Genomic DNA, 10,530 nt, shown 5'->3' with positions numbered 1-10,530 from the left:
GGAAGTGTGGAACACATTTAACCGACATAATAAATTAATAAATAATATAATAATACACAATTTAATACTGCTCATCAGCTTAAAAAAAAAACCATTTGTATACCAACTGTATAAATGTATTGGGTAATTACTACATAAATATTTCAAGCAAATACTTAAAAAGTGAATTTATTAAATTCGTATTCTATAAAATGCCTTAGAAGTGAATAAAAAACTTTTTTTGTTATACCTACAATTATTTATGATATCCGTTGAAAATCATTTTTATTAAATAATAGTTAATTTTATAAACTAATACATTTATTTTTTAAGTACTTCCTGTCCTTAATATTAATTTGGATTATAAAACAAAAACATTTCGTGTTTTAACGGTTTCAAAAAATACTGTTAAAAATATTACATCTTCAAGTTTATAAAATAATAAAAAAACTTTTGTTTCTTCACTAAAAAAATAATTAAAAATGTATTATTTCATTCACAATTGATGATGATAAAAGGTTATAAAATTCCATCTAAATGCATAAAAAATGCTTTTATAGTTTCTTCGATTTATATTGTGTTTTAATAAATACTTTAACTAAGAAGAACTGTGCAGCCATGCAGGAATGTACAACTTTCTTGTAAATAAATCATTAATTGTTAAGAACAAGGTGTACTATTAATTTACAAGTTGCAGATTAAGTTTGATGTTTAAATAATTAAATAAAATGAAATTATTTATCATTTTTTTGTAGTTAATTATATATTTATACATAATTAAATAAATTGTTTTTTAATCAAATTCCCTAATATCTATTTTTAATAAATAATATAAATAATTTTAATTTATTCCAAACAAAAAGTAATTTATGTTTAAAAATAATATTTTTATCAAATAAATACAATAAAAAAAGTTTGAAAGGTAAATTTACCACGAACCAAGAGTAATTAATGCATTTTGATTAAATTATAACTATCTTTAAGAATAAATTGTATTATGTTCCAGCAAATTACAAACAACTTTATTATGCCAAGTTAGTCTAAGAATAATTATAGGGGTACAAAACCAATGCTATCTTACATCAATCAACTTCTTAAATACTATATAGTATACTATTTTTCTTTGTAGCAATGTTGCATTTTACTAGAATATCTTTTATAAAAAATATTAGGCTTCAACGTCTAAAATTAATAACCATATAGCGTGTACACATTATACAATATTATGAATATATGAAATTATATTATGATGAATATTCCTAATTATTAAAAGATATATATATTATATGTATTATACAGATCAGAGGTAAATTCAAAAGTTATTTACAATATTAATTTTAGTAATGAAATCTTGGATTTCAGTTGTCTTAATTGAGAGTTTTTTTTTTTTTAAGTTGTTTAATATGGATAAGGTATTTCATATGTATTGAAAATTTGAGTATTCTTGAACGTTGTATTGAGTACAGAGTAGTTAGGTTAACTAGGCGTTTGGCACATGTAGATGTTGGATCTTCGCTAATTCTAAATGCGAGGGTTAAGAACAAATAGCATACAAATCTTTTTTATTCGTTAAAGTAACATCCTATCGTGTGTTGAAAAGTTTTGCGATGTGATAAAATACCAATTAATTTTTTTAAAGACATAATTATAACTTTATTGAATGTTTACAAATTTAATAACCTATTACAGGTACAACCTATTTTTCCATATAAATATAAATTTGAATTTTTGTGTGTTACTCATAATTACTATAATATTATACTATATTTAAATAATTATTCATTATTTCCTTATAAACAATTTATATTTTTTTTTTATTTCAAATGCTAAATGTGTTTTGTAAAAAAAAATTTTTTAAAAAGACGGAAAATAGGGTATATTTTGTATTGTGCAGTAGATGTCGAGTGCCGAGTGGATATGTTAAATTTGAATTAGACGATAAATCACTGTATACGAAAAACGATTCTAAGCGGAGACGGTCTGTCAGCCTATAGTACTAAGTATACATTATTATATACTTATATACATATTAAATTATAATTTGAAATGTCAGTGTATATAGTAAAATTTATTGCTATACTTACACATTTTAAGACCACACAAATATTGTTGAGTTATTACAGAATAACTGAAATTGTTATTCTTCATTTAAATAACCAATTTCGTCAAAATTTACTTTTTTTGCTATAGAAAATGTTTTCTTGAAAATTTAAATTAGAAATACACGGATCAAAAAATAATCAATAATAATTTAATTAAGTTCTTGATCGAGTAATCACTGAGTGTACTCATTAATGCTAATTTTTAAACCTAAAATATAACATTTTTATTTTAGCACACTTAGATCTATTAATTAATATTATATATTAATATACTTTATGAAGAACAGCATAATATGAATTTATAAAATATATGTATATATTAACAAAATATAAAGGCATTTTTTATAAAAAAAGTACCTTATTAATTTTTTTATAAGTCTTAAATGCATAAGCTAAGGATTTAATATTATAGTATATTGATACTTCTAACATTATTATTAATTATACTCAATTGAAAAACTGGATGTCCCATCCATCTGTCCCAGATTTATTAAATAATTTGACCAAATATTATTTTAAATAGACTTTTAGGATATAAATTGTATCATAATTAGGGCTTAAATTATATAGAATAGCACATAATTATAGGCCAGGGATTATGTTTTTGTACTTGTTATACTTTAATTGAAGAAAAATATTAAATTATTGAAATTGTTGTATTATAGTATTAACTATTATAATTTACTAAAACAGATACAAAATCCTACTATTGAAAATTGGAATGTATCATAACATTGATAATAATAAATTTTCTTTTAGATTCTGAGCAGAACGATGAAATCAATTTAGATTTTAAAATGATGTATGTTTTTTTGTCTGTTATCACGTTTTAGAGCAATTTAAGTATTTTTTTTAAAGCAATAAAAACTAAATTTAATTTTAGATTATGAACGAAGTGATGAATGTATGGACTTTTATAATGATTTGTGTGTGTGTGTGTGTTTTTTAATAATTTAATTTAATTTAATTTAATAATAATTTTTTTTGGATAAGTCAAAATACTTGAAAATTTAATACATAGTTCCTCATAAGTTAGTCTTATAGTGATTTAAAAATTATAAGAATACATAGGCGCAATTTTTTTTTTATTACCTAACGTTTGAAGTTGAAATATTGACAAAAATTTGTTAAAATCATGAATATTTGCAAATTATTTTGTAGTTAAAATTTATAAAAATTTTGTATAAGTAGCTAAGAGTTGAAAATTTAATACAAAATTTTCCATTAGTTTGTTTATTTGAGAAATTTTGGGGTATTCATGTCATTAAAACATAAGCCACCCTTTTCATCACCAGCTGGAAAATATAGTCTAGGTTGACTAATCATCTTCGTTCAGAATCGTTTATCGTTTACAATGATACCTATCATTGGGTTCAAATTTAATATATCAATTATAGTTACCTACTATACAGCCAGAGTGTTACAGCTCTTTTTTTTTAAATTTTGATAAATAAAAATTATTGAAAATTTAATACAAATCTCACATAAATTGTTCTTTTATCTGTAAAAAAAATATAGAAATTACATAGGCCCAATGCTTTTTGTATGTATTTGAAGTTATAATTTCGACAACTAATAAACAGCAGAGCGGTACCACTTGTTTACCTTTTTTTAAATAATAATTATCATTAGTTGTATACATTCATACATGATTGCATAGTTATTAAAAGTTTAAAATGTAAAATTCTTTATGATATTATTTAAACAAACAATTGAAAAATAATATATTGATTTTAAAATTATTAAAAAAACAAGACTATATTTATCTTGTATAATATAAAAATAGATATAATATTTATAAGTGTATGCTCATAATATTTCTAATGAAAACTCTTTGAATAGAAGTTAGATTTAATAGAACCTTTATTTTATATTCGTAAAATTTCCTTCTTAAAAATCGTTTTATTTTTATTACAGCAAACTCTTAAATATTAATATATTTTTAAAATAAATAAAATGTTTACATACCCGTTGCTTATACACTATATATAATTTGCTTTTTGTACTTTTTAGTTCCAAATTTTGAAATTATTTTATATCTATTATATAAAAACATCAAGGATATTAACAATATTAATTATTATTACTCATAAGTAAAATATATTGTATATATTTATGTATTTATCAGAGGACAACCTCTGCTTTTTTTTCAATTTATAAATTTAATATAATATTATTATTATCAGATTAACAGTATTTCTTAGATATCTAATACGGTTTATTTTCGTGTAAATAAGCTTATTTAAGGTAAATAAATACACAAGTATATCAGAATATTAAATTTGTTCAATTTTGATTTAATTTTTTTTGTTAAATATTAAAATATCTTAGAAAATTTAATAAAATTGTTGAGGTACGCATCCTATAATATGAAAGTATTAAAAAATTGGTTTATATACTTCCTTTACACTCATTTTCATGTAGGAAACTATTATGTAATTACAAATTTTAATTATGAGATTCACCGTTCCTTAAACCCTATTATAGTAAGTATATTGTCAGTTGACTTGAATACAATATCAATGGTTTCTTTAAGTATAACTAAATTTTAAAATAGACTGGATGACAATGCTTACCGATATTATTTTATGTTGGACGTAGGTAAACCTATTACACTACATTGTACATTTTTAATTTTATCGTTATTAATGTTGAACGAAACATTTGTTTGAAATTCCGATATTGTATATTATTATTCACCAACAATATTTTAGACATAGTTTTTGAAGATCATAATATTTCAAAAAATTAGCTAAAACATGCACGTGTTATGTCCATGAGGATTTATTACGGTACATGGAAGAGGCGAGAATGTATAATCGTCAGTGATCTGAATTCTTAAACACGCTTTACTTAGAGGGTTAACACATTCACACCAACTTATATCTTTTTTTCTCTGAGAAAATATTTATGATTAACATTTTTAAAATACATCACTTTCCACTTATGATTCCATGTAAACTCCATATAAGTTATAAAAATTGATTACAATTTGACGATTATAAAAAATTGTAATTTAAGACAAAACTAATAATGTTAATAATTGTCATAGAATGATTTTTAATTAATCATAATCTAATTATTATTGTTTTTCTGCAGTACACTTAGATACTAGTGTTTTGAACTTGGGTAACAGACCCCTGGAACGGTAGTCGCATTCACATTTAATATTTATTAAGGGGGGAATAGTAGTCATCTATTCGAGAGTTTTATCTATATTAATAAATAATTATATTAAATCATCACTATCGTTCCTCTTTGAACAGGCCAACGTCCGCATCGATGCCGTTTTATGGGGGCGATTATCGGCCAGACGACGAACCTCCACCGGAAGCCGTCTTGGAGGAGAAACGCATCTTAGAACACCAATTTCGAAGACCGTCGCCGTCGCGGTTAACGTCATCCACGGAATCGTCTATTCGGCCACCGACCACGGCTAGACACATTGGTGGCATTAACGCCAACCGGTCACTGCGCGCCAGGCCGTCAGGCAGTTCACCCAGGAGGAGTCTTCAACGGTCGTCGGCGTTCAGCAACCGGAGATCTACAACGATCATGGATCGTGGACGGACAGCTTCCATGCCCGCGGTGCCGATTGTCAGGGTAAGGCTGGATAAGGCATGTCCAGAATATTTATCATTATTATTATTATTATTATGAGCACTCGTACAAGGAACAAAATTTGCATTAAGCCGGCTCATTTAAAGTTTGAATGCAAAAAAAAAGACTACGAGTTGATTAATCGACATATTTTTAGAAAAGCATTCTGCTATGGAATATGAAATTAAAAAAGTCCATCAGGCTATGGCTTAAAAATCAAGAGTGGATAAAAGAATTAAGCATTAAAAGGACGCCACACCCGCATGTGTTGTGTCTGTAGTATACACGCGTAACATAGTTAAACACTTTTTTGCTCGGGATGACTTTACTGCCTCGTTATTTATATCAAAATTATCAAAATTATAAATCGTATTTGGAAGAATTTTATCTATGTCGTAGCGTTTTAATTTTTTTGTAACATGAATACAATTAAAGTTATCGGTTTGAGAACTTAAGAATTTTTTCATTTAATTATTAAAAATTATTGATTACTATTATCAAAAAAAATTAAAATACTACGACACAGATAAAATTATTTTTAGTGCCATTTGTAATTTTGATAATTTTTATATAAATATTGAAGAAGTAAAGTCATCTCTAGCAAAAAAGTGTTTAACTATGTTACGCGTTTATAAGTTAGAGACAATATATGCGAGTGTGGCGTTCTCTTAAGGTTGACAAAATAAGAAAGTTATAATATTAAAACATTAAAATTACTCATGATTATTACATGATTCAAAAAAAAATTATTGATTTTCAAAAAAGCAACGATTTTTATACTTTTAAAGGAAAGATACGCTATTGATAAATTATTTTTAATAAATATTACCAAATTTCAAGTGAAAATATGTAAGAAAACATTTTGAAAACAATTTAAATAATATTATTATGACAAAAGAATAGGTATGCACTGTGCAGTGTGCACCTTGCATCTTTGCGATTTCTGCCTACGACACAGGTTGACTTAACATAACATTATGTTTTTTAAAACGTCCGATTACCACGTATGTAAATATAAATAAAAGGATATATATATATATAGCATGCATTTTTTCAAAATTGTGGAAAAAAATTTTTTTGAAAAAAAAAAATATATATTATTTATCGATAAAATAACTATTTAGATAAAAAAAAAAAACCATTCTGTATATTATGATAATATAATATACAAACGTTAGTATAGCCATAGTACGTAAATCAGTATAGGTTTTAAAATACATTGTTTCATACCGTCATTAAAATATTTAAGTGATCGTGTGTATTTTTTGTTATCAAAATATTCAATAACATCATGCTATAATACTCGAGCTTTTGTGTTATTTTTTTTCCAGGAATAAATATTTATTATACACACGTGAATTTTATTTTTATTTGTATATTATGGTTTTTGGATCGTTTAGATTACAATAATGATGTGTTGTGCGATTACATCAATTTCGATTAAGTCAATGGGTTTACGTTCAAACTGAATATCATTTAATTTATCGAACCATACATAAAATGTGACGAGAATTTTTTTTTTTGTATCACGAAAAATCGCGTGTTTTCACACGAGATGTGTGCGAGGAAAAATGGTTTAATATATTTATTAAAACGAAAAGCTAAAAAGTAAAAAAAAAAAAACACGACATCCGGCTTACGTGCCACATATACATGAAGGCTGAAAAGTTGATAAATGTGTTCAACCAAATGTAGTTGATTTTGACAGAAAACCCTAATAACAAAGTATACTTGTACATTAGTGTAATCTTTTACACGGAATTATTGAAAATGGGTATTATAATAAGACTCAATAAGTTCATGCAAATGACTCTAGGGAAAAGAAACCGTTACAGTAGTCTATTATTATTATATGTGTACTTGTATAATATCGTCTACGACTAAATTATTATTAAAAATGTGCTTAATCCATTTTAAATCATACTAAATTGGATTTTAGATATTGAGTGGAGGTGATCAAAAAATATATTGGTTTTTAAATGATTATACGAATACGTATTAACGTATTTCTTTTTCTCTTGATACGGTTGATTGTATTAAATAATAGTTCCAAAATCAAACATTAGGATGGTTTTTAATAGTAAATTTGTGGGTTACAAGTTGAAAATTTCTAACTCTTTTCTTAATACATGGAAAACAAGTTTCAAAATGAAAATATTTAGATAACGTCAGTTTAAAAAAAATTAAATTTGTAAAAATGTATGATTTTTAATAAATAATATTTATCCGTATTCTTCGCTTAAAAACATGTTTGTATAATATCATATAATTTTATTTCGAATATATACACCTAACGGCTTTTAAAAATACAGTGAATAATAGATAATATGATAAACTAAACAAGACATAGGAAACAGTAATGCATATATAACAAATTATAACAATAGATTAATATTTTAAGTAAATGTAAATACTGTAGTGTGTAAAAAAAAGTAAAATGATAATATAGTACAATGAATATAATAATATGATGGCAGTACCTAATACCTATACAATAAAGTCAAATGTAATACATCCCTATAATTTATTTTTACTACATACTCTGTTTTCGTATAATAATATCATTGTATTTATTTAAATTAAAATTGATTCTTACTTCATCCTTAATTAAATTATCAATTATAAAATAAGAAAAGTACTGACGTTGTTGCTTTAAGAAATTAAATGTTACAAAGGTTTTATTATAATTAATATAAAATTAAAGAAAATTGAAATTACAAATATTATCAAAGTACTATTTAATATATAAAAATTAATATTCATATTAATAACAGAGTTATAAATTACAATTATATACCTAAATATATGTTTATTTTCTTTAAATATATATATAAATATATTAACAATTTGTTATATTATATTCTATTGTATTACTTCAACTTACAACACCACAAAGAACCATTATATATCCAGATATTAGTCGACTACGTCTAACATATTATAACATATTATCTGGAGTCTGGACTTATGATATTTAACCTGAAAATGCAATAAATTGTACACGTTTTGTGGTTATAAGCAACACATGTTTTTAAGCAAATTGCACTACACGTCTACACAGTTGAGTGAGAAAAGTAGTAATTTTTAGATTTTTTAATTTAAGATAAGTACACTATGAAAACTTGAAGCAAATTCTTTTTCACTTATTTTTATTAGTGTTATTTTTTTCATAAATTAGAATATAATATTAATAATATTAAAGATAATATACATATAGGTACGTCATTCCATTTCTGAAATCAAAAGTATTTATAAATCTATACAAATGATTAAAAACGAACTTAATATTAATATATTAATATATTATATTAAACTATTTTCAAAATATATCCTTTGACTTTTATAGATGAAAAGGAATGACATGTTTAACTATTTCGAACCGACACTCTGGGGCCGTAATAGGAAAGTCTAAATATTATGTTGAAACTTGTTAAACTATTAAATATTACTATAAAATGTATTACTATATTCATTTTTCATACATTTAAATTTAGTTGTACGCTAATATATGATCGAAAAAATTTGTTGGAAAATGTATTAGGTCGAATATTTTATAATAACTACGCAGTTGAGAAGGATACATTCAGTAAATATTTTAATAACCTTTAATTGGTTTACATGAAAGTAAAAGAATGATGTAGTTAGATAAAAATGTTATTGCATTTAAATCATAGATGCTTTAAAACGTCATGAAATAGTTTTAATTATTGCATATCTGTTCAATTACGTGAAAATCTTAATACTTGAAAATATAACGCAATTCTTAAAGTATTAACACTGAAAATAAAATAATTTATGACATAATACTGTATTTAGTATAATGTTTGTATCATATATTTTCTTTAACGTCATTTTTTATTGTGCATAAATTAATGGTATTATTCGATTACATGCAGTAATATATTTTATAAATCATTCAATAATTAAAACGAATCGTTATTTTAACGATATTGTATTATTTATTATTAATTTAATGTTTGCAAATATGATAATATTATATCAAATATATAGTACATAGTATATTATAATAAAACAACTAAATTTTCTTCCCCCAAGATACATATATGTATAAAAAACAATTCAATAAAGTTACTTTTCAAGGTTATTTTTGGAATTTAGAAAGAATATTTTAGCTTTTGTTTATTAAAATTTTCAATGAAAGGTTTTATGAGGTAGTTTATATTTTGCATATACTATGTATCTTAAAATGCAATATCAAATATTTCATTTTTTTTAAATATTATATTATATTCAAATGAATATCATATTATGAAGTAAATGGAACTCAATATTTTTAAAAACGTATTTTACATAAAAATAAATAATTATAAATACTCGAAGTATTCAATCTGCTTTTAACTGTTTATTCAATGGCTAAGAAAAAAATATGATCCCAAAACAAATATATAATTTTTTTTTATGCATATGCGTGGTATAAAATGTTTCGTAGGAATTCAGCTGTATAAAACAATAAAAACCATTTATTAAAATACAATTACTTTAATTTATAAGTTATTTTCATTTATTTTCATTTAGTTGGTGAATTGTTCTTGTTTGATGGGTTTTAAATTTAAATTAACGAACATTTCCCACTTTAAATCCAAACTTCAATTTTAATTCAAAATTAATCATTGCGTTTTACTACTAGACAGTTTATTTTTGATTTTTGTGGAAGTATTATGATATGAAAAAAATAGTTTAAACTTGTAATTATATCACGCATAGCTACAATATAGTACATAATTTTATATAACTCGAATTATATGAGTATTATACACAATACACAACTCTGTAATACCTACACAGTATTTATACAGCTTGGAATTTTGGATAAACACATCCACGATAA

At 23.7% G+C, this 10,530-nt stretch overlaps 1 protein-coding gene across 2 annotated transcripts in view; it reads left to right on the top strand.

Moving 5' to 3' along the window:
* LOC114124158 (GTP-binding protein REM 1-like) overlaps positions 1 to 10,530 on the top strand; it is an 84,743-nt gene that overhangs the window by 1,990 nt on the left and 72,223 nt on the right. For both annotated transcript variants that reach the window (XM_050202569.1, XM_027987340.2), the window contains exon 2: positions 5,348 to 5,684. In XM_050202569.1, the coding sequence (XP_050058526.1) occupies positions 5,348 to 5,684 (337 nt within the window). The remainder of the gene's footprint in view (positions 1 to 5,347; positions 5,685 to 10,530) is intronic.

Source organism: Aphis gossypii, chromosome 3 (genome assembly GCF_020184175.1).
Source record: "Aphis gossypii isolate Hap1 chromosome 3, ASM2018417v2, whole genome shotgun sequence".
Classification (NCBI taxonomy): domain Eukaryota; kingdom Metazoa; phylum Arthropoda; class Insecta; order Hemiptera; family Aphididae; genus Aphis; species Aphis gossypii.
This window is presented reverse-complemented; position numbering and strand designations above follow the sequence as displayed.